Source organism: Spea bombifrons, chromosome 1 (assembly GCF_027358695.1).
Source record: "Spea bombifrons isolate aSpeBom1 chromosome 1, aSpeBom1.2.pri, whole genome shotgun sequence".
NCBI lineage: Eukaryota > Metazoa > Chordata > Amphibia > Anura > Pelobatidae > Spea > Spea bombifrons.
In genome coordinates, this window is record NC_071087.1 from 97,759,351 (window position 1) to 97,785,852 (window position 26,502).

Genomic DNA, 26,502 nt, shown 5'->3' on the forward strand with positions numbered 1-26,502 from the left:
TTCCATTTTTTGCATCAGTCATGTTTTTTGATCTTTACACTAAAATTTGTAGAACAGAATTGTTTTGCATTTTTATTGCTTGAATGAAGATCTTTTTGAGAAGTGTGTTGGGCCTTACCTATAATTTTGTTTTATGAAATGATGTTGTTCTAGTTCCTAGTGGTCCTCCTCGCAAAGTCGAGGTAGAGGCTGTGAACTCCTCATCTATTAAAGTATCCTGGCGCTCCCCCGTGTCGAACAAGCAGCATGGCCAAATACGAGGATACCAGGTTCACTATGTGAGGATGGAAAATGGAGAGCCCAAAGGCCAACCCATGCTGAAGGACATTATGTTGGCCGATGCACAGGTAATAACCTTTATTACGATTCTTTGTGTCATTGCTGTAATGCTCATTTTCTTATTTTAAGGTTCTGACAGCCAAGACTGAAAATTTAGGTCATAGGTAGAAAAGATAGATGTTACATAGAAAATGTGTTTTGAATTGGTATGTGACTTTTTCTTGTAGGCATGATACACCTTTTATCGACACTCAAATAATACCTAATTATTTTAAATCCTTAAACTTGGTATATGCTAATTATTATGCTAATAATAATAAGTCGCTACTTAAGTATACTAAAGATCTTTGTCCTGAGTTACCTTTGACTGTATTATATTTTGATTATTATTTTCTGTTGTCTTGTTCTTTTTGCTCTCTAACTATAACAAAGCTATAAAAGTAGACCAAAACATTTAAACTTATTATGACCTTTACCCTAAATCCAATTCACAACACACACAAGATGTAGTCACAAAATAACAGTGGGGTAACTGGTACTGATGGTCTACTCATACAATAGGTCACAATTTACGTTGTAAATGACAGTCGGTATATGTAGGCACTACAAATATGGTGGAAAGATGAGTGTTCTTCAAAGTTATCAAACCTTTTCATCTAACCCCACCACCACCACCACCTCCAATTATTTTGAAATGTAAAAGGTGACAAAATCCAAAAAATCTTATTTTTGTATGGAAGCGTTAATATGAAGTCAAACATTGTTGATTAAAAAGTCAGAAGTACGTTATTTTGTTTTTTTACTTGAATCTTCAGAAAGATGTCAAACATTTGGTCTTTTAAATTTTTCCAAGATTTGTAACACATCCTTTTCAGCTTCAAACAGAATGTCAATAGAGTATAATCATCTGTAAATTGCGGTGACATGCCTAATACGTGGATCAGTTAAAAAGAAAGTGTAAAAATGATATGCAACGTGTGAAAATTGGTTTTGTCACAGTAACCGATGGAATGTTCATGCCTTTGGCACTTTGCATCAAAATCAATCTTTATACACAACTTCCCCAACTATGTGAGCTAGAAGTTCATTCTTACTTACATTATACTAGAACACGGTATAGGTTTGCTTAAGGTGCCATCATTTAAACAAGACATTTAAATATTATTCCCAAATAGGTGTTTGTGATACATAATTCCATCATTACCCTAAAACTAAAAGTTTACTGAAACGGTGAAACAAAATCCTTTGGTTTGGTCTTCATTTTTTTTTCTCCTTATTTTTTTCCTTTACTATTAAACAGTGGCAATATGATGATACTACTGAACATGTGAGTAATGAGGATAGCTCAGCTGAAGACTGTTACGTTCAGCATTGTCCGGATGGACTGTTTGCACAGATGCATGCACTAACATGCCACTTTGGTTTCATGTCCGTCTCGTATTCATTTATTTGATTTAGCATGTTTTGCAGTGAACAAAGTACTTTCTACTGTATAATGTTTGAATGGCTACTACTAATGTTGCTTCATTGTAGTGCAATTTTGGTTGTAACGAAAAGTAATTGAACTGCATTTATGAAGTTACATTTTAGCTATTGATTTGCGTTTTTTTCCCGCCATAATTGTTTTTTGTTATTTTTTCGCAATAGCTAAAACTGTAGTAAAAATGGAATGTGCATTTTTGGTGTAATTTTAAAAGATGCATGATTTTGCTCGGTTCATCAATTTGCATTCTTCCACATAAGAGCTTCCTTGGTCTTGACTGTATTGTGAAATGATCCATGATCCATGATCCATACATCATCATCATACTAATAATATGAAACAGATTAGTTCCAAAGTTGTTTTTTGGGGGAACACCCTGAACCAGGAGATAAGCTGTGTGCAACCTGGTAAAATATATATATATATATATATATATATATATATATATATATATATATATATATATATATAGCCCCACCATTTTATTCCTGTAATGTGGCAACATATGTTGGTTTGAGACTGGTCTAGAGATGAGCTATACCAAAGTTCAGATAAACCCATACGACGGCTGTACAACTAGTCCTGCCCTGCCACCCCTTTAAATACCCTTTGAGATATCAGACTTAATGCCACACAACATGTTTGTCTCTTTTTAATAGTTTTTAAATAACACATTTGCTTTTGTCCTGTTGAATTCATTAGACTGTAGAGGGACAAAGCTTGTCTCTAGGGTAGAACAGAGGGTCATTCTCACTTTTATAGGACCAATTCACCATGAAAAATGTTCACATCTAAAAAAAAAGAAGATAAATGTATCAGCGTGAATTTTTCATTCTCCTAAACTTAATTTCAGGAAATGATCATCTCTGGACTGCAGCCCGAAACAGCATACTCCATCACTGTGACAGCTTATACCACAAAAGGTGATGGAGCTCGAAGCAAGCCTAAAGTTGTGTCTACAAGCGGTGCAGGTGATACATTAGTATTTTATCTATGTCATACAGTTGCCACTGTTACCCTTTTATATTTCTGGGGTTTTTTTTATTTAATGCAAAACACAGAACATTTTATATTATTCATGACATTTATTAATATTGAAATAATTTCATAACAGGGAGCAGTCCACTCAACTAGTAACCTAGAGGAAGATTTACTTGACACATGGGTTTTAGCCATCACAACACACATAAGAACTTTAAATGCTCTGGGAGCCACTGAGGAAATAGTAATCAGAGAAAAGAATTTAAGGAATCTCTACTCCAGCTGCTGAGGTTCATAGGTGAGCGTAATATTTCAAGTGACTCACAGTCAGCCTCCTCTTAGATTTTCTTCTAGGAAGTGTAAAGGAAATGTACTCTGACATATCCGTCCTGCTGGAGTATTACATTAAAATACTTTATTCCCACGTGTGCCACTCCGATGTTGTGGTTTGTAGGTTTTTGAAATCTCTCAGATTAGTGATTTTGAAACCAACATATAGTATTGCATACCATCAGAATCATTCAAAATGATCTAAGCTTCTCATTTGATTTTTTAAGTATTGTTAAGTAACAGTTCAAATAGTTTTGTACTTCAGTTCAAGTTCAGACCTCTACTCACATTCCTTATTTTTATTTGGTGACTTTTATCTTCCCAAACCCAGCTTTTACCCCAATGGTTTTTGGCAAGTACAAGTGGTTGTACTTTATAGCTACAGCACCACTGGCAGGAGAGGCAAGCAATGCAGAAATATAGAACGGCCGAGACCCATTTTAATGAACCTCCTGGAAACAAGAGACTTCTCCTGTTAATAATTAAACTGTCTACAGAAATGTTAGTGTATTAGAACGTTTTATAATTTCATGACTGTCATTTTGGATGCAGCCAGTAGTGACTTGTTATTAACAGTTCCGTAGATATGAAAGCATGCAATTCCTCCTATGTTCTTTGCTTTGTTCCTGCTGGCCATCTTTTAGTGTTTAATAGTACCCTTCTTACATGCACTTTATTGCACACCAGGCTCCAAATATCAAGGATACACACTTCACTTTGCCGCTAGGTAGACAAGGTTATTTCTTTTTAATAAGGCAAACTCTCTTCTTATTCAGTTCTTTCTGAAAACTTGCTGTATTTCTTTTTTTCTTTTAGAGGTACCACCAATCAAGGTTAAAAAAAATAGTCATCAATGTGAGGGCTGCCTCCAAAATAAAATCAATTTATGACAGATATAATTTAGTGATAGCTTCTAGCAATCTCTTTGCTGGAAACCTGAATGAGCTATTATTCCATTTTGTGGTCTCTTCACTTTGCTTATGCTCCATTGGCTTTAATAATGGTTAGAACACAACGCAAGAATATGGCTTAGAAGTATTTCTTTCTTGTTGCTAGGATTTAGTTTTCTGTCTTTCCGTATGAAAAAAACATTATGAAACCATGTAATCTATTGATAAAAGAACAGTTACAATAAAACAATTTGAAGCCCAAAACCTTTTATTAAAGTGGAAAGTAGATTATTTGAGTTCATCAATTGTATGTTTTGACAATAGTTGAAGAAATATATGCATACTGTAGTGATGCTAAAACTGCTATGCTTTAGTTCCAGGTAAACCTCGACTTGTTATCAGCCACACTCAAATGAACACGGCTCTTATTCAGTGGTATTCTCCTGTTGAAACTTTTGGCCCTATCACTGGCTATCGTCTGAAGTTTGGTCGCAAAGACTTGGACATGCTTATAACTCGAGAGTTTTCAGAAAAGGAAGAGCACTTTACTGCCACTGAGATTCACAGAGGAGCATCATATATCTTCAAATTATCAGCCAGAAACAAAGTGGGTTTTGGGGAAGAGGTTGTACAAGAAATTTCTGTCCCAGAGGACATACCAAGTGGATTCCCTCAAAACCTTCAGTGCGACAGCACTTCTTCAACATCTGTACAAATAACTTGGCAACCCCCTGCTTTAGCAGAAAGGAATGGAATCATCGCAAAATATATTCTAATGTACAGGGATATCAACCTTCCATATCATCCAATTGAAGTACCAATTGTTCCTGCCGACACAACAGTGACCGTCACAGGGTTAAAACCTGATACCATATATGATGTTAAAATTCGTGCATATACAAGCAAAGGTCCAGGCCCCTTTAGTCCAAGTGTCCAATTCAGGACACTGCCAATAGATCAAGGTAGGATTTGTCTACTTAAGGCTTTCTGCTTTAAGGAATTTCTTGAATAAGAGTATTTTGGAAGCAGTTTCTATTCTGGATGATGCTACTCATATGCTTAGGGTCAACAAATCCATAAGGTAAAGTACATCATTCTTATATTTTGGAATATGTTAGAATTCATTCTACCTCCACGTGGTCCCCTCCTGCATAATATTCACAGGTAAGACTAAAATAAAATCGAAAGATTGGACATATTTTTAGAATCTCATTTTAATTCCACCTTGAGAAACGTAGTGAATTAGAGATGAATACACAGAACCATTGGGCTATTCTATGTTATCAGATAGAAATGTGTTTGTTTAAAGGACCGTTTAAATACATTTTGCTTACTCTTCCAGCAGTGTTTGCAAAAAATTTTCATGTGAAAGCTGTGATGAAAACATCAGTGCTGCTGTCATGGGAAATTCCAGAAAATTACAATTCCGCATTGCCCTTTAAAGTAAGTTTGCATGCAGATGGGGAGGTAACCTGGAATGCAAAGCTGACGATATGTAAAGTGAAATGACAGCATACACTGTAGTAGCCAACTAGCCACACATCTTGCCAGGTAGCCTTTTACATGCATCCTGTTCCTCTCTAATAACAAAAAAGAATCTGGTCAGCCACTGGATAATCTCTCTACAACCAATGACAGCCACACACGGATGCACCACCCCTGATCTCCCAGCATTGTGTATTATTGTGTTCCTTCATTTATTTAAATCTTGAAGAAACCATAAGGACACTTTCTGTAAGCTAACCCTCCGCTCCAGTTTATTGCTAGCTATCGGTTTTTTAAAAAGTGCTCCGTCTTATCAGCAGTCAATTTAGTAGAATATTTCATATAACATGGGAATTATTCAATAAATCTCAATGTGTGGATACTAATATCATGGTGCCTTATAGTTATAGTTAGTTCATGAATTATTAATGACCAGCACTGGTTACAAGTTTTGATTGTAATTTTTTGTTTCTTAAGATTTTATATGATGATGGCAAAATGGCTGTTGAAGTAGATGGTCGGGCAACACAGAAGCTGATCACAAACCTAAAGCCTGAAACATCATACTCTTTCGTTCTTACTAACCGAGGGAACAGTGCAGGGGGGCTACAGCACAGAGTGACTGCAAAGACAGCCCCAGATGTGCTGCAAACAAAACCTATGTTTATTGGGAAAACCAATTCCGATGGAATGATAACCGTTGAGCTACCTGAAGTCCCTGTGAATGAAAAAATAAGGTAAGCCCCTTTTTTGCTATCATCATTGTTGAAAGTCAGTTCTGACCACAGATGGTGGAATTTTGAGCTGGGATCAGACAAGACACTAGTCCTCAAGGCACATCAACAGTTCATGTTTACAAATAACCCTAATAACCCTAATAACACAATGGCTTATTCGCAAGCCTTGATGCATTGGTGTGCATTGAGGATTTCACTGAACTGTACTCCGCTAAATGTACACCTGGTACATAGATGCAACAAACTGACCAGCTGAAGGACAGAATGAGAAGTGGAAGTAAGGGTGAAGGGGGCATGGCCACTTTACAGATTTCAGATATTCGGATCAGCTCGAGTGTTGTGTACAGTATTCCTGGACACTTACAGTAGACCACAAATCAGAATGGAAAGTAATTGAAGGAAATTGCACTGTTGCCACAGAGTAAAAGGAACATGCTAGTGCAAAGGAAAATGATTTCCCTGATCTGCTCAAAAGTGTCATTCATTTTTCTTGATGAGTCACAAAACTTTAAAAATAACTATGGATTCTGTTTTTTGAGACTGAAAACACAATTTCATAGCTTTTCCCATCATCAGTCAGAAATTTGAACTCACAGCGAAAGAGCTTGTGTCATTTGGATCAGCTGAGGCAGCTCCCACAGAGTCCCAGTCTTTCTCTTACTGCTGTCACGGTGAGAAGAATGCATCAATTTAGGAGAAGTGCTTATTTTCAGCATAGTCATGCTGGGTTGATAGGACGATGGAGTAATGTTTTAGGGACATCCCTGTCCACAGTGTTCACCGAATATCAGTAGTTCACATTCTCCTTGTTCTGTCATGCAGGAGACCAAAAAAAAAACAGCACTTCATAAGACCCCAAATTTAAGTGATTGCTTTCTTTTTGGTATGAAAACAAGAGCATTTAATTACTGAAAAGAAGCAGATACGATTCACCTAATATGTTCTGTAGACATATACAATGTGTTAGTTGCTTTGCAGGGGATTATATTACTTGAGATCTACTTGCTTCTAATTTAAATAAAAAGGAAAATAAATAGAAAAAACAAAGCAGTCAGAGTTAATTCTTACGAAGTTCAAGAACTGTCCCCATTGTTTTATTGTGAAATACTGTCCTCTATTAATTCATTAGAACTGGTATTATAGTGGAAATATCAGAACTGTAATGAATGTCTTTGATTTTATATAAGGTGTAAATTTGTCATCTTTTCGTTTGTTACAGGGGCTACTACATCGTGATTGTTCCTTTGAAAAAATCACGTGGGAAGTTCATTAAAGAATGGGATAGCCCTGATGAAATGGAATTGGATGAGGTAATATATCGTTAGTAATGTAATGTTTTTATTGACCAAAAAACATTGAGGTAAAAAAATTTTTTCATAGATCTAAATGTTTTCATCGATCCATTTTTCTCTCTGAGTATCCTGCCATGCATTTCCAGGTTTCTGGGTATTTTAGATGATAGCGACTGCCTGTTATATCCAATTTATGCGCCATGTCAGTTTCAATTGGAACTTGGCCATATACTTTGTGTACTCAGTGTGCAGGGACAGAATATTTAATTACTTCAATGAAAGCACAAAAAGGGCCCGATCTTCCCTCTTTGTTATAAATATTTTATTCTTTGCTCATTGCAAAGCAAGATGTGAAAGTTCAAAGAGGTGAAATAATTCTACAGCAGTGGCTTAATCTCTATGGATATGAACTCCATTAAAGGTCGGGTTCATTAGTAGCATTTGCTAAATTTGAAACAAATGCTAAATTGCAATTTGCAATGCGGTTTAACTTCTGACCTGTACCTTTTGGCTCTTTTAACTTCTACTAACATAGCAGGCAAAGAAATAATTGTGTGCTAGTCCAGGATATTTTTGCAACAAAAAGATAATCTGTTTTACGGTGGGGTGGAGGAATAATGGATATAAAAAAACACCCATGTATTTCTCTGCATTTGTCTTGTTACTGTATATTTTAAAGACATGCATTGTGCATTCTTGATCTACTAGACAAGCTAGTGTTATTAAAGAACTAATACACCATTTACTCTATACAGCATATTAAACTCTATACATAGATATTAAAGGGAAAGAGAAGAAGCAAAGTTAAAAAGCGCTCCTAAATCAAATGCATTGTCCAAAAATGAATGGACCAAAAATGAAACTAAAAATTTATCCAAGTTGCTTTTGGTCATTCGGGTACTTCAATCTTCCACTAGTGGTTGCGTAAGTGGCACCATGGAGAATCTCCTTAAGAATGCATATGAAATTACTTACAAAGTACTTTAATATGCATTCTTCGTTGCTGGGTCTGTATGGAATACTAGACTATCCCTTTAACCAAAATGTTTAAAGAACGTATGATATACCAATGCTTTTTATCGTGCTATTTATTCTTAATTACATGGTTAATGTCTATAATAAAGGCCTTTGAGGCAGGGTTACTAACTTTGACATGTGCTTTACAATATGTACCTACCAAAAGATCCTTAAGATCTATGTTATAAAAGTGTAGCATAAGGAAGTTTCCCCACTAATTGGTCATGAACCACTGATTCTGCTGGCCGAATCTGCATCTGCAACACAATACCAATGGACACACACAACCAACAGCATGTTAGGGGACTGAATTTCTCCCAAGAGTGGACCACTTTGATAAACTGATCTCTCAAAGTAAAGAAGCACTGGGGAAACAGGGGCAGATAGACAGATAAAGCCCCATATTACAGGACTCTGAAACCAACCCCCTCCCCCCAAACTTGAAAAATATTCAAAGAAATGTTTCCACAGAGTAAGGAAGGAGACTGAATAGCAGCAGAGAAAGGGCACAGGACAGGCATGGCAGAGAGACACAGCCAACCATATGATACAAGACTAGCCCCCCAATATTAAAAAAAGAAGAAGAAGAATTGATCCCCCAAGATAAGGAAGGACATTGAGCAGCAGAGCTCAGTGTCAGATAGACATGTCCAGATTGTACAGGACTAAATTTCCCCTATTATTAAACAAAAGAATAAGAATTCAACCTCCAGAGTAAAGAATGAGATTAAGCCGCAAAGGTAGGGTAGGCACTGGCAGACAGAATCCTTCCCATATTAGAACAAAAGGTGCAAAACTGCCTTGTCCCCAATATTATAAATAAAAACTGTAGAGTACACACATGCAACCCCTTGGTGCAGGACTAAATCTTCCCCAACATTCAGAAAATTAAAAGAATCGACCACCAGAATAACTTCTGCCCCTGAAGCAAACTTGCACTGTGGTGTGTACATATTTGAAGGAGCATCACATCTAGCAAAGAATTTAATGTCAGATGTGTCGCTTGACTCTGGCTCATAATCTAAATCCAGGTTATCATTATTGACATTGTCAAGGACCATATCCTTTTCCATATGTTCTCAAGGCAGAGTAAGACCCACTTCTGCTGCAAGGGTTGGCCTCATCGTAGAATAGCAGGGAATCTTTAGCTTTGATCTCACAAGACACCAGAACATGACTCCTCCGTGAGTCCTTGGTAGTGACTTAAATCCCACGTCATGTTGTAGGTGGGATGGAGAATAGTATACCACTACTACAACCAGGATGTATTACTGCCACTGCTGCTTCTGCTGCATGGTGCTGGTTGTATTTCTGACTCCAGGCAAGAAGTCCCCAGCCTACTTTGGTCTGGTATACCAGGGGTCATCTGACAACATTTTCCTACATGCCTGCCGCTGCTGCTGCCACCTCTGCCCAACCCATGAAAACTGAAACCACGATTGTAGTTAAGAATTGAAACACACAGCACACATTGCACAGTCCCCTGCCCTGCCTATTTGTCACCAATATTAATAACTTAATAATAACTTAATATCTTATTAATATTAATGGTGTCAAAATGTGGCAAACAAATTAACAAGTCTTAACCAAATTTTTGGAGAGTTTGCCATTTGTTTTCATTAGATTATTTGGAGGTCATCCTTATTATCGGAGATTGGTATGAACGCACAAATGTTTTAAAAAATAAAGTTTGTATGAATCCAAGTAAGTCTAAAAACAGCTCTAATTTGTTCTATAGGATTATTGCCGAATAGACCTTTCAGGTGACAGCCCTCCGCAGGATATCCATGAGTGTGCGCTGTCACACATTGTATATACTACATTATAGCACATATTTTCCGTGAAATGCCCCATTCAGTTTAAAGTAGCAATGGTAATGGTTATGAATGTATATAAAGTGTTAGCAGTGCAAAGCACCTACTGCATTATTAGGGTATTTGCATCTTCTTAGTAGCAACTGTTCCAGTATTTGATTTGGGAGTAGGTAGTTGAAAAGGAAATAGAACATTCCAGTTTAACATAGCACTGGAAATTCTTTAAATCTATGAGGGTTGCAAAAACGCCTTGACATGTTGAAGGAAGTAGAGGTCTTATGTGGGTAGCATTACGCCATTACCTCATACCCGCGAGGCCCACATGTGAGGAGATTTGGATCATGCTCCTGGTATTGTAGGCAGCCTTGTTTATGAAGGTACCTGAGCAGCTTAGTTGTTTGTTTTGATATCAGCTGCTTCAGAACTCATGAAGCCTGAGGGATCAATTCTATGGAAAACACCAGTAAGCACTTGATTTCCTGTGAGTTGTCATTGCCTTTTTACTGCACTTGGACTAGCGTTGATTAATACTTCTAATGTTACATTTAAATTGTGAGAAGAATTGGTGTTTACGGTGTTCTGCCTTTTTTACACTCACAACTGTTATTCGGTTTGGAATAGCAGACCCCCCCCCAGTCACCTACAGTATTCTGAGAAGCAATAAATGAATAAATAAAGATGTTTAATAATACTATAATAGTCTAATCATAGTTTTTATTAAATAAGAAAAATAGTTTACATGTGAATTAATATTTACTAGTAAAACATTTTTCCTATAGGATAGTCTTATATTCAGGCTTTTTCTTTTTTTTCCCTAAATTGTTATTCATATTTTGGGGGGTTGTCGAGCAAATACGGTATATCCTAGCCCGAAAGAGGGACTTTTTTGCTGTCTAGTCCAGGTTTAAAAATATTCAACTACATTGCTTCAATGAGAATCACATATCAATCACAGCATATTTAATTGCAGAAAGATATATCTATTGCAACAATCACAAGGTCTTTTTACTGTTACAACTGTGAAAGCAAAATGCAACGACGTAAAGCACTTCTTATTTCCAAGATGCAAAAAGTATATTATTTTAACATAGTTTAAAGAAATAAGTAATACGCTTTGAACATGAAGTACAAGAGGGGGTACTTTCTATTTCACACTACTGTATGTAATGCAATTGCACTAAAATAGTCAAATGTATGTATTCTAATAGGGAAACATTAAGGGAATTCTGTAAATATAGTAGGTACAGCTTCTGATCTTGGCAGTCTTAAGTAAAACACAAACCTTGGAAGGATTACAGGAGGAGTGACATTGAACTTTCGTGAAATTGCATTGTATGGGTTTGTGAAGCTGATTCCTATAACAAAGGGCCATTTTAATCATCCTGTACTTCGTGGTGCGTTAACGTGTGTAATAGTTTGATAAAGAACATTTATTAATTCGGAAATTTTTGGGTCAGAATGGGTTGCTTCCCACTTTGTACCAATATAATTGAGAGTTGAGGCCTCATTGTAGAATTAATGGTGGAAGAAATAAGATATGCATTGACTGGAAAATGAAAATTATTCCCGATAAAGAAGCAAAGTCCTTGCCATATCTCCAAATGCAATTTCTGCATAAATTGGTTTAACAGAAAAGCATGTATCTTAATATTTCATGTTTTTTTTTACTTGTTACTTTGCCCTACCTCTTCTAAGAATTTTGTGCAATAAATGCTACCGAATGTTTCATTCTTGATCTCATTCCATTTGAAATCCAAAGAACCCGCAGTCTTTTTTTCCATAAATCTTTGCTTTTTGGCTTCTTTCTTGAATACTGTAGTAAACCATAACCCATACTTATGAAAGGGTAATGTACTGTTGAAGGGGTTGCTCTCTGATTTGCAGGTGCAGGTCGGAGAACTGTCTTATACTCTAGCTATACCCCTTCATGTTCCACCTATGCTTATGTATTACCCCTCCTGTTATCCAACCTGATCCTAGCAATCTGTTAACAGGGCCCACTTACTTTGTGCACCCATAGCAAGTGAGGAAACTCCAGGTGATAATATTTTCAAACCTTCCAGGGGATGCTAAATCTATATGAATAAAAGCTGTATTAACACGTTGTGTCTGTAGCGCTGGCATCACAGCCTTACAGACGTAGAATTACCAGTGGAGCAGTACTGGATTGCAGACCCAGATCTCACTGCTTCCTCGGCTTGGTACTCACCATTCAGCTTAGTGCTCATGTACAGTATCTCAAGAGGTGGGAGTACATGACTATTTTCCAAGTGCTCATCATCAATTTAAAAGAAATCAAAAACAAAGTCATTTTTTGCTTTCTTTGTAAAGATTTTCCGTCTATATACCCACACCGCTCACTTTGTTCCTTTTTGTCACCAAACATCGTGAAAAACATTTATTTCATAAATGCACAGCTAAGCCCAGCATTTCATTCTATCACTAGCTCTTCGTTGCAGCCTTGGACCACTGATAACGACATCAGTCAATTTTAGACATTTAAATATATGGGGCTTAATTTCTTTCATCTGGCCTTTCCATATGTCAGTTATTTTGTTTGTTGCTTTCCATAGTGAGTTCCATTGTTTCCGTCACCAATGTGCTGTTATAAATGCAACTATAAGTAAAATTTATACTATAGTAATATATTTTGCAAATCCATAATCACATACCATGCCTCTAAAATTTTAGCCTAGACATTTACCATAAACAGTGTAAATGTTTAATATATTATTCCCACAACCAATAACTCGCTGTTATTAACAATAATCTCTTACTATTGTTTTGTTTGGACCTTGCACATAGTATAGTGTATAGTATAGTATACTGTAGTAGTAATAGTATTTAGTCCTCACTACCTGATTGCATTTCTTTTGAAGGCTTTGTTTCAAGGTTATATATCTATATGCATTACATTTTAATGTTCCTGCGTATTGTTTTAGCTTCTGAAGGAAATTTCTCGAAAGCGGAGAAGCCTCCTTTTCAAGAGAGAGGCTGAGTTGAAACCCTACATCGCTGCTCACTTTGATGTTCTACCAACGGAGTTCACCTTGGGAGATCAGAAACACTATGGCGGTTTCGAGAACAAGCCGCTCCAAAACGGACAAGAATACGTTTTCTTTGTGCTTGCCGTAATAGAGCATTCTGAGTCGGTAAGTGAGCTGCACAGGCATACAGGGTTGCTGCAAGGCTCACAAGGCTTACAAGAGGCCTGTCAACATGACCACATATTTGGAAGGAGCTACTTAGTGACCTTATTCTAAGGATGATCATGAATAGTAATTGAACAGCAGTGACAGTGTTTGGGGGAAGCATGGGATTACTGACACCTGGGTGCAGGATTTCCTTGCCCACCCAACCCCACCCAGTACTAACACACACATTAATAAGCACTTACTCACACAAACACACCCATACACAAACACACATACCGACCATATACTAACACACACAATTACATACTCTTTCTTTGCTGAACACATTGTAAGATGCCACGCTACTGATGCAAAATGATGGGACCTTCTTGAGCATCTTGATTACAGGATAACTGGGTGCAGCTCATCCATGACACCCATCTCAATGTGCCCCTGCCAATGATGCCAGATTTGTAAAAGCAGGATCTCTACTTCTTGTTACGCTAATTCTCCTGTTAAGAATGTTTTCATTTGCTTTTGAATCACACGTTAATTTATTCAAAGGATGAGTTGTGGTGACATTCTTATGAACAAAGGGGATTTTAGAAACATTCTGCAATGTCCCTAGCAATCATTGGGAAATGTTGGCAAGCGTACCATTATGTTTATAGCTTGAAGGAGAAACATGCTTCATTTTATATTAATTGCACACCAATTTAAACAATCAAAAGGTATGTGCATAGAACCCTCCAGTTAACATAGATATGAAAGCATGTTATTTGAAGGCAGTGCATTTTGCAACGTGGTATGTCTGTGAATTACATACATCAAGCTCTGGTATATTCAGAATGGTTTGTATTCTGCCGTTTTCTTGTTTAATCAAACAAGTTGCATATATGTATTTAGCATAATTACATTCCAAGTTAATTCTATCCCTAAACCTTTTTTGTTTCCGACATTCCTGTTGTTGATAAAGGTAGCAATTTGGTTTTCTGCCAGTTTTCAAATAGTAACACTTTGTAAAGTTTTATCTTAATTATTCAGCACTGCTGGTTCCTTTTTATGACATTTACATAATGTATCATTAGTTTTCATAGTCTAGATTAAAACCTGTCTTGTGTTACTTCTAATTAACAAAAATGACTAATATTACCATTTAAATTTTCACTTGCACTGCCTAAGCCTGTAACACATAAGTTACTGAATATCCGTTCTGCTGGACCTGCCACAGTTTGCGCAAGCCTGCCCGGTTCTAGATTACCTGTTCATATGTTTTGCAATTGATAGACCTTCCTCTCCAAGATTATTACAGAAAGCGTTGAGGCATGAACTTCCCAGCCGTTATACATTTTAAAATGGCTTCGGAAAATGAGAAGCCCCTGCTTTGTCTGGGGATTGCGTGAATAAATAGCTTTTATGGTGCAACATCATTTCAACTACATAAGAGGCAGGCACGGAAAACTATATTTCGCCAATTTATATCTAATGTATAAGCAAAGCACTGTATACTAGGGATAATACATTCTTTATTATTTTCTAAATTGCTGATGGATAGACAGCCAAGCAGGCAGGCACATAGGTATTTTTGCTTGTGTCATGGCAGTAAATATTGTATCTATGTTCAGTCACATGGGCATTCTGTTACCATAAGTAATCTATTTTTTTTCTGCCTTCTTACATGAAATAGTGTAAATAGTGATATTTGTATGTTTAAATAAAATTGAAGACAAACTGCTTATTCTCCCAGTTCTCATGCAGTAATTTCACTTTTTTTCCTCAATAGAAGACGAAATGAATATCACCCACAATATAATTACCTTTCTCGGCTTTGTTATCTTGAGCTTAATAATATTTTGAATCCGTTTTCCAAAGGTTGAATAAGCTTTTGATGAGAACACCTAGCCGTATCATGACTTATCTTGCAGGTTACCTAGATGTTATGTGAGGTTATTTTTTGAAGGTTATTAACTTTAATGCCAACAGAATGCCAAAGTATGCATGGAAAAATCAAAACCATTAAATGACCTGACTTGCTTCTTCAGAAATCAAACTTGGCTGTTAAATGCTGTCCCCACAGACAACTAGTCTTGGATTTACCCACTAGTCCTTTATTAAATTAAAGGAATAGTTAAAGAAACACTTATATAATTTGCTCGTATATTTGCTAGCATATTTAAAAATGCACTTCTGGGCTGGCAAAATAAAATATAAAATATACTTAGAGCTGGCCTTACATTCCATGTTCCGCAAAGCAAAAAGGCTATTGGCATCCAAAAAAAAAAATGGAAAGGTTTTGTAGGAGGCCATACCACAGAGTTTGTTTGGAAGTTAGTGTATCGTAGTATATTTTAAATGCATTGTTCAATTAAATAAACAGCTATTAGTGGGTCACAACGCATAAAAAGTCTTGAGAAATCCCTACTCTCCAACCACACCACCAACCTCAAAATTGTCCTTCAGCCATTTCACATGTTGGGAGATATGGGAGCAATAATGGCATAAAATAAGAAGGACATGAGCCCAATCAGGGCAGAACCTGATCAAAGTATACATAAGTGGGAGTGGAGATAATTGACAATAAATCTGTCCATTTTGTCACCTATGTGAAATCTAATAATGCTTTAGCTTATTGGTAAGAAATTGAACGTGTGACATTAATGGGTCACTTTTAAACACCTCATTGCTAAAAACATAACTTACCTGCAAGGGTAGGAGTTTATTGTACCTGTGTGAGGATGTTACTTCACTATACAATAACGCATTATTTACTGATGAAGTGCCTATTACACAGGGGTGGCAACTTGTTGTTTTTGGTTGTAATAAGCACTAATACACAAGTTTACTCTGTTGTTCACTCCAAGTTTTTTTGTGCGTGTCTTGTTACAGACAATGTATGCCACAAGCCCATACTCGGACACAGTTGTTTCCATGGAACTCGACCCCCAACCAATGACGGATGAGGAAGAAGGCTTGATTTGGGTAGTTGGACCTGTTCTAGCTGTAGTGTTTATCATCTGTATTGTCATTGCAATTCTCCTTTATAAAAGGTAAATATCTTGTGGGACACAATGATTTATTGGTACAGCACTATTGCTACAGTATGACTTAAACAACGAATGCCTTATGTATATTTGGGTAACGTAAGGTATAAAGTCTTTGATACACAAGTCTTCATTCACCAGATAAAAGTTAGAGAGCAAACTTGGTAAAAATGATACCTTCATCGACTAACTGACGTATAATGGATTGCAAACTTTCGAGACTATCTAGGTCTCCTCTTCAGGCATATTATACCAACTATAGATTCTATACATATAATATGCCTTAATAAGAGACCTAGATAGTCTCTGAAGCTTGCAATCCATTATACGTCAGTTAGATAATAAAGGTATCACCATTACCATATTCGCCCTCTCTTTCGATGGCTGGATAAATCCCATACTGGGGAATACTAGTAAATAAGGCAAACAGAAGGCCTAATCCCTGCTGCTGTATGTAGAACCAGCTCAATAGAGCAGCAATCTAATTTAGTGGATTTTAACAACATAACGGTGTACATCTACATCAGACTCTCAACATATTATAGAAAATAAAGTGTAAAAAATATTGCTCAAACAGGAATGTAGCATATGGCTACTGAAAACCAACACTGAACAACCTTACTTTATTATATCAGACCTATTAAGTTCTGTCTTCTAGACGGATATTTCCTCTCGCTTTGCTACTCTGTTATCTCTTGCCAAACATAACATTGACACTGAAACTGGAAAAAAAAAGGTTACGTGTATGTTCAAGCTGTGGGATATGCATTTGCCTTATCCATTGAAATATGTTCAAATTGTTGAATGGATAAGGCAGTGGCTTAGACAGAAGGTTGTAGTTAATGGTGTGTATTCAGAGGAAGCACTTGTAACCCATGTTTAACAAATTTACAGATTTAACAAAATACAAGAGCGAAGTTTTATTGCCGAGGAGGAGAAATATTAAAACAAGAGGTCATAATATAAAACCAGAGGGTCAGAGGTTTAGATGTAATGTAAATTTAAGTTCACCAAAAGAGTGGTAGACAATTGGAACAACCTCCCATCAGAAGTGTCAGAGGCTAATACATTGAGTGCATTTAAACATGCATGGGATAGGCTTAAAGCTTTCCTGAATCTAAGACAACACCAAGGACTGATTAAGGTCTGGGTCTTTAGGTAAGGGAACATGGGCAGACTAGACGGGCCAAATGGTTCTTCTATGCATCATTTGTTCCTACTAAAATGACCTTTGAGATTTAAAAGTGTTTTACTTGAAAGCTAGTTTGTATTTTGTATAAATAAGAAAACAAAGGGTTGAAGGGTAAAGTTTCCTGTTGTATGAACTGTATTGTACAAATCTCCTGGGGGTCTGAAGTATTCTATATGTCTGTGTGCCTTTGGAGTAACATTTTACCTTTGTCATTTTTGCTGCATTATTATGGAGCAGTAAACCAGACAGGTGAGAAATGAAGAACGATGATGCAGACTCACTATCCTATGAAATAGTGTACATTTTGGTTGCTCTGTGCTCTGTCTTTTTACCCATTCATCGTGTATAGAAATTAATGGGTAAATGTATTGTATACAGCACTTCCAAGATTGTATTGTTCATGTGGCCGGAATGGTTATTGATCCAGTAAAACATATCAAGCACCACAAACCAGTATTGAAAAGCACTCAGCAGCTTCCAGTCTCATTATTACCTCTGTCAATAGTAGATGCAGTTACTTCTTACCTGGTTCACTTGCAACCAGGATAGGTTTTTACTTTACAAAGTACCATAACTTTCTCCAGGAGTGCCTCATATTCAATTCATTTAAATGTGCATGTACAGTATGCTTGACTTAATTCTCCCAGGTAGATCCCCACCCTACCCACAAATTTCCTCATCTGACCCATTTTATTCTATGCTCAGCACCATATATTCTTGCCCATTTCATCCTCACTTCCTACAGTACCATATGATCTTCCCAACCGCTTCTTCGGTTCTATGGTTCAACACTCAAATCCTTATCTCTTCCTTACCGATAAAAGTGGACTGAGGGCAATATGGTGGTGCTTGCAGTGACGTCTTCTTCCCCAATTGGAGGAACGGGGTGTCACCGCAAGCGCCCCAATATTGCCCTCAGTTGGTACTTTTGGTGATGTCCTCTTCCTCAGTTGGAGAATGGGGAGGACATCACCGCAGGGCTTCTATTTTGCCGGGTTATGTCCGCGGAGATATGGACAAAGAAAGAAGATTAAGAATTTAAGATACAATAGAGAAGAGAAGGGAGATGAGTGTGAGAGAGCGTTAGTGAATGTGGACTCACGAATGTTGGATGGAAAGTCTATGGTTTTTGCTTCCTTTTCGTCTGATTCGTTGGGGGTCTGGCCTCATTTTTAGGGCTTCGGAGGAATTGCCTAATTTACTCAAATTCTGTAAATTTGCAATTCATACGAATCTGAATTTTATCCTGCTGTTCTTTTTGTAACGGAGGATAAAATAAATTCTCATTTGGAAGCATCTAACAGCAGCACTTTTCAAAAGTTCTGTTTAAAAAAAGTTTTTATGTATAAATGTAGAGATAGGTTAGTTCAATTATGTCACTCTGCTTCCCTTGCATTCTGAGAGTTAAAAAAAGCTATGTTACCAAACAACAACAGAATAACGAAAATCTCACAATAAAAGTATAGTAATTCTTTTGTTATGTTAAGTAATGATTATAAGCTGCTGGACTGTTGTTGAGTATTCAAATTTTATTCCAGAACAAGGAATAATAATTTGTCTCTTTTTTTTTTTTTTTAAACCAAAGCATGAAAGTCGCTGGACTAATGAATTCTGTCATGTGAAGCCTGTTGTTGCTCTAGCATGCTTTCCTGTAATTGGTATTCCACTGCTGCTACCTCGATCTACAAATAATTAAATGTATCCAATACCAGTATGTATGTAATAAAGTCCTCGTCTTTGTAATGCTAAAAGGGAGCTGAAACGCTTGCAGAAAATGGAGCCGGCTTGAGATTTTATTAAGATAGGAAACGGATGCATTTCTTTTGTGGCACATTAAACAGCTCAGCCGTGGCTGGAGTTTATTGTAATAGGCCACATCTGAAGGTGCAGGGTGTGAACTGGTGCACTGGCATGGGGGGGCGAGTTGTGATGTCCAAAAGACCCCAAAACAATTAGCCATATGTTCCCAGCAGATTATCCAGCCGCCTAATATTATCCTGAAACAGCAGCGGATTAATGATGCAGAGGTCTACGTCTCCGTTTTCTCATTAACCCCCTTGCTGCCAGGAGCCGTACACATAGTTGATGCTCAACTGAAGCTCAGAAGAACAGATGCTTTCATCCTGATATTTGTTCTGCTTAAATAACAAGTTCCTCTGCCCCATAAAGCAATGTGAGATCAGTTGAGTAGTAAATTGACATGAAGATTGTGATAACCTAATGGTTATATTACGAGTTGTTATGGAAATTCTAATTTGTCAGGACTGCTTTTTTTTCTGGTTTTCCTCATTTGTATTTCAGCTAAGACATAGTGTATGAAAAGCATTTGTTGTGTGTGTGTGTGGGTGCTTAAGTTGTGAAGTTCTCTTACTCTGCAAACGCGCGGCTTCAAGAATCTTTTTGGTGTAACAGCCTCTTTAAGATACTGTACATTCGGATGAACAGAATACAGTGTAATCCTGGAAAAATTGATGGTCGTTCAAGTATCACCATGTTAGTTAATGTAAAAGTACAAAATGAAAATTTCATAAGCAGATAATGCAGAAATTTGTATTCATGGTTATTACCACACAGTAATGTCTAATCCATTGAGTTACGAGCCTCGGCTAGACAAATCCACTGTCTGCGTGAAGCTCTATGAAAGCCATTTTGGAATTTGTAGAACTCTGTCAAATACAGAACGTACAAAATGGCATGCTATAGAGCATTTTAATTTAAAGTGCTGTTCCACATCATATGCTGAATTTAAAACACTTTGTAACTAAATGCAGCTTTAGCAACATCATTCCTTGTATTTTGGAATATCCAAACTGTACCTATAAATCTTAAATTATTTGCCTAGCATTCTGTAGAGGGCAATTAACATTTTGCATGGAGCAGTACATTTAAGTGAAGAATGGAACAGTTCAGTGTAAGTGGAGTACGTGGTAAATTTGGATCAGACATTAAACACAGCTTACCAGGAATGTTTCTTCTGACTGAGCCACGTTTGGAATTTAGCATGGTTTTTGATTTTGGAAGACTTAACATGAGGGAATAAATAGAAGATCTGTTAAATCTACAAAGATTACAATAAAGTAGTTAATAAACAATATTTTATAACAATACACAATAAACGTTCCCATATAGCTATTAAGCCAAACAGCGTAAAGATACTATACAGGTCATGTAACACCATTATGTTTGTTGACTTGGTAGTAAAACCACTGATAAAACTTTGCATCCGAAACATTTTTAATACATAACCACACAAAACTGGAAATGTTACATATCCAGTTATTATACTTTGAGTAGTATTTGTTTTGCATTGTAGGATAGCATGTTAGGAGGACGCTCTGTCTGCTGCAGTACCTCCATATCATATTGCCAATTATTTCTAAGATATATTTCAGCCATGTTTGTTCACAGTCAGATTAATGCCAATGTACTATTATTAATCATTATTCAATGTATTTCATTTCAGTTCTGGTCAGGTGATGGAGATATTTAGTGCTGTTTTGTATTTGACATTTTCCCATTTTATATCTCCTTACAGAAAGAGGACAGAATCAGACTCGAGAAAGGGCAGCTTGCCAAACAATAAAGAGATCCCTTCTCATCACCCTACTGACCCTGTAGAGCTTAGGCGTCTTAACTTTCAAACTCCAGGTAAGAAGTACAATTTTTATGTCATGCCTTTATGTGAGTTTAGTGGATCTTCTGAGACCTGATTTCAGCGAGAGCTTTGACAACTAGACTTTCTTTCAGTTCTCTCCATGTTATAAAAGCCTGTCAGAACTCTTTGTCTTCTTGCCAAAAATACTGTTACAGGAAAAAACAAGCTTGTGTTTCTGTGCACTAGTATATTGTATGATAAGCAGTTCATCAGTTACTAAATGAAAAAAAAAGACACATAGTGTTACATGCAACAGTTTATTAAAATTTTTAAATACTGATCGTTATTATCATCTAAAACGGATGAAATATGGCCACCTTAAAAGTTGGCCGGGACAACTTAAGACCTCACCGACATACCTGGGAACTTCCCAGGATATTCAACCTGGTACGTTCTTATTTAAAAGAATTACTTGATTTTAATAACTATTAAAACAGAATTAAATGTACAATGTAGTAACTATGAACATTGATAGTAAAAGCTTTATGGAAAATATTTAGCATGGTGTAAAAATAAGCTTTGTTGGTGCCCACACCCTACATAATGCACTACTCTCTCATGTATTTTTACTATATTTGATGTACTCACTAATTGAATAAGTAATAAGTCATTTGTTCTTCAAAAATCTGCAACTGCATTATTTTCGTACGTGAATAATTGTGCATTTGTATTGTTAACATTTAGAAACACAGTAGCAGTATGCCTGCATGTCACCTCTGTGCATTTGAGTCTACATCTCTAAGAAACTAGGGTTTTTGTTTTTTTTGCTTAATTGTTACTAATTTGTTTCCCATGTCCGATTGGCTTTTACTTTTCACAGCTTTGAACAGTAATTCAGTCCCCTACGCCTCACTGATTGGCTCTGTGTCCTCCCTCTCTAGCCAAACTACCACTCAGTCTTTATATGATAATAACTCTCTCCCACGATTCGCTCAAAAAGGTCTAAACATCTTTGTCTCTTTATCACTTTCTCTGTAACAATATTTTTTTTTCACACCAATCAACTACCATTTTTTACCGTCTTAACTTTTGTCAACAATGTGCCAATCCATCCTTATCGAAAGGGGTGCTTGATCTGGATAAGGGCTCATTATAGTTTACAAGAAAAAAAAATGAACATAAATGTTACCATTTTCTTTAGAATTAGCCTTTTTTTGGTTATACTAATGTTAGCATTGAATATATTTGCTCTAAAGCTTATGTAACAACCAAATCTTCTGGTCACATATTGTGCTTTTATAGAGTCCTACAGAAGCACATGTAATCTTGTTAAGACTCATGTGAAACATTGGTGGTTACAGCTTGATTGAATGTATGTACCATGTATTCCAGTTTAAGCCCCCTAATCCATCAGTGTTCTCACAATGATCTGTTACACACGTAGGGGTCTATTAATTCAGATCCACTAGTCAGCTATGCCTCTGGTATGATCTATCATTGAGTCATGGCTCCTTTTATATCTTAGGGAATGAAGAAACAGATTTAAATCCTAGATACTAGAGGTCTACAAGAATAGCTTTACGAGAATACATTGTTGGCTCTCTGCAAGAACCAGACTCAATGTAAATTAACGTATATGGGGCTGGCAGGCTGATATGGATAACCCTACTCCTTTTTGTTTTCTTTTTTGTTTACACTTCTGTAAGACAAAGATGTTTACACCTTTAGTAGATTGTAGGCATTTTTAGGGGTTGGGGGATCAAAACATTATTAGTAGAATGGGCGCCATGTTTGTGTGTTGCAACCCCTATCTCTACAATCTGCTAGTCGTGAAAGCATTTTTGAAGCCTCTTAATGTCCCAGAATCTGCTGTCTTTCAATAACATTGCATGTAACATTTTCAACTGTCTTGCATGTCGATGTGAGGCATACAAGATCCAATTATAGTCTGAGTAATCCCTTAATGTGTTTTTTTCTACATAGTCAGCCAACAATCACATATGTCATTCAACCCAAACATTTTTGTTAATCATGAGAACCCCTCCATAGATTATTCTTAAATTTGATACATTTAAAGTGTCCTTTATGCATTAATACCTATTAGATATATATATATATAATATAACATGGTAACATAACTTCAGCTTGTACTGTAAAACTGCAAGACTTGGTGGTTCTGTTGATCACTACCATAAGAAGTCCTGCAATGTAGAGAAAGTAGGTAATGATACTGAGAGAGAAAAGATGAGAATAAAAATACATAATTGAAACAAAATCAGAATTTTGATTGGCTTCTTAGTATTTCAGCCAATCGGTAGACAGCTAGAATTCAGATCCCGGTCACTGACCGGAAAATGCAGATGTTCATTATAAACTGGGATCATAAGATTAAAAGTACCCAAGCCCTGTAGCATTTACATACATTTGAAATTCTCTAATTGGGATCTTTCAAATAAACTCAACTTAACTGGAGGCAATGCTGTCTTTTTAGTGTAAAAAAGAATTGAATGAGTTTAGGCACACATTGATTTTTTTAACATAACATGAACCATTTATTTATTTATACCACCATTTCCTTTGCAGGTTCAGGTGTCTCCGGTTACCCTGGTAACCTTCATTCTCCAAGTTAGTTTTCCTTAATTACGCATTAGCATTTTAATTCTCTTTTCAAGAGTTTGTTACTTTCTCTTTTAGGAACCTTTTAAGTTGTGCCTCTTTAGTTCACCTCTCACCATCTAACCCATTTTCATACAGTGCAGAGCAAAGGGGATTTAAGATAATTCAGGTTGTGACTCAATGCAGTCATCTACCTAGGGTCTAACTGTGTCACTTTTCTCTACCTATCTAACCTCATTGGCGCATTGCACAGTAATGTACCTTCTACACATTAGGTGGTGTTGGCTTTTGGGAAAATGCTTGGTGGCTACTCATGCATCGAAACCCATTACTCCCAAGCATGTCCTGCTTTGAATAACCAGATCTGCTTGCCTCTCACACATATGGCATCTTTACTACGTGCACATTAAAAATCATGTAATTGTACATTATGTATTTAGATTGCAAAGTGACCATTCTTATTTGACCTCAAATTTCCATGCCTTTTGTATTATAGGTATGGCCAGTCACCCACCCATTCCCATTCTGGAGCTTGCTGATCACATTGAGAGACTGAAAGCTAATGACAACTTAAAGTTTTCTCAAGAATATGAGGTAAGTAATTATTGTTATTAGTTATTTCAGTTTTAGCAGTACTACACAATGCTGCCTGATCAATCCATAGTAGCTAATAGGGTGAATGTATTGCAAATGTCAAGTTGAAAATATTTTCTAATGTGTATTACATTTTCCATTAAGGTACACATCAGGAACACAAAAAGTGATTTTTCATAAGATAAAAAGAAAAAAAAACATAAAAATCTGTTTTAAAGGAACACTCAAGCCTTCACATGAATGCATATGATAGCTGAATATCCCCCTTAAATTATTTTTTATTACCGTATTGGCTCGGATATAGGCCGCCCCCGTATATAGGCCGCACCCTAAAAGTTTGGTGCTTTTTTAAAGAAAAAGTTTTTTTTCTTTAAAAAAGCACCAAAAAAAACATGCTGCCACTCTGTCCCCCCCCCAGATATGCTGCCACTGTCCTCCCTCCCCGAGATATGCTGCCACTGTCCTCCCTCCCGAGATATGCTGCCGCTGTCCTCCCTCCCCGAGATACGCTGCCGCTGTCCTCCCAACCCCGAGATACGCTGCCACTGTCCTCCCTCCCCGCGATACGCTGCCGCTGTCCTCCCTCCCCGCGATACGCTGCCGCTGTCCTCCCTCCCCGCGATACGCTGCCGCTGTCCTCCCTCCCCGCGATACGCTGCCGCTGTCCTCCCTCCCCGAGATACGCTGCCGCTGTCCTCCCTCCCCGAGATACGCTGCCGCTGTCCTCCCTCCCCGAGATACGCTGCCGCTGTCCTCCCTCCCCGAGATACGCTGCCGCTGTCCTCCTCTGGTACCGGTACCGGAAGTTGCATGCGCGTATTGCGTAGATGTCTCCCGCCGGCCCCGCAAGACACCCAGGAGTCTGCCCCGGTAAGTCGGGGGTGGGCAGAGGTAAAACGCTTAGATAACCTCCCGTGCCGGCACCCCCCCCCCCCCGTGGGAAGTGCTGGCAGGGGAGGCTGTCTGAGCGTATCGGGGAGAAGGATGCAGGTCCCCTGCACCGCTGCGGGGGATCTGTATCTTAACCCCGCTGCCTGCCCGGCGCCCGGGACTGCATGTCCCGGTCGTCGGGCGCTAGACCCCGAATATAGGCCGCACCCCCACTTTAAAAACTTAAAGTGGGGAAAAAAAGTGTGGCCTATATTCGAGCCAATACGGTAATTACAAATGCATGGAATGCTCATTGAATTTGCCCTGTTTTAGTACACAAAATCAGGTGTATGAAAAGTAAAGAAATGTAGGAATATGTTGTTTAATCAGTAGTTTGTGTTTCTTGATTACGGCATTTAACCGAATCTTATTTGTACTTACCATACAATTTTTTGTTTTGTTATTAACATGTGGGTTGAGTGCAGTCTACATGTATTTACTTATTTTACATATAAACGTTTACATATATTGTATAGTTTTACTAAGGAGGATCTTCTCTTGTATGAAAACTTACTTAGGTTTTGCTACTTCATTTGGTTTGGTATACGGGCTAATAATATTTTTTCTTATATTTTGGTGTCTCTTATACCATTTTGTAATGTACAGTTTGCATTAAACTATGTGTCTAGGAAAGTTTTAAGCTTCCTATGCATCAAGCCGGGAGGATTTATAGGTTAGTGAGCTTCATGACGGTAATAGCCAGGGGTCAGCAAGGAGTCTGTACATGGACACCAGTGTCCGTCACAATAATCTGTGGTGACAGTCACCCTGCTACTTCCCTCCAGAGGACTGTTCTCTCACAGTAGGAGCAGGGCCAGTTGGAGAGATTAACGGCTGTGTCTGTGTCGGCTAGTTGATGCTGAGTACCGGGGTATGATATCATATCCCAGAGCCCAGCACTGAAGCGGCATGCACCATAAGGGAGCACTGAAACAGAGGTCTTTAGGAACAGGTCTCACACCACAGGACCTGGGTAGGAAGAAAAAGGGGGGAGATAAGGAGAAAGGGGGGGTGTAGGAAGAACAAAAAGAGAAAGAGAATGAGAAAGAGGAAAAGGGAAGAGAGAGAGAATGTGTGGGCATGTTTGTGCTT

At 37.5% G+C, this 26,502-nt stretch overlaps 1 protein-coding gene across 1 annotated transcript in view; it reads left to right on the forward strand.

The window, feature by feature from the left end:
- Positions 1 to 26,502, forward strand: part of PTPRD (protein tyrosine phosphatase receptor type D) — a 691,347-nt gene that overhangs the window by 637,512 nt on the left and 27,333 nt on the right. The window contains exons 21-33 of the mRNA XM_053465969.1: positions 154 to 347; positions 1,580 to 1,606; positions 2,616 to 2,733; positions 4,338 to 4,925; positions 5,306 to 5,406; positions 5,926 to 6,185; positions 7,405 to 7,495; positions 13,251 to 13,460; positions 16,329 to 16,489; positions 17,910 to 17,924; positions 21,211 to 21,323; positions 23,854 to 23,895; positions 24,383 to 24,480. Coding sequence (XP_053321944.1) covers positions 154 to 347; positions 1,580 to 1,606; positions 2,616 to 2,733; positions 4,338 to 4,925; positions 5,306 to 5,406; positions 5,926 to 6,185; positions 7,405 to 7,495; positions 13,251 to 13,460; positions 16,329 to 16,489; positions 17,910 to 17,924; positions 21,211 to 21,323; positions 23,854 to 23,895; positions 24,383 to 24,480 — 2,018 coding nt within the window. The remainder of the gene's footprint in view (positions 1 to 153; positions 348 to 1,579; positions 1,607 to 2,615; positions 2,734 to 4,337; positions 4,926 to 5,305; positions 5,407 to 5,925; positions 6,186 to 7,404; positions 7,496 to 13,250; positions 13,461 to 16,328; positions 16,490 to 17,909; positions 17,925 to 21,210; positions 21,324 to 23,853; positions 23,896 to 24,382; positions 24,481 to 26,502) is intronic.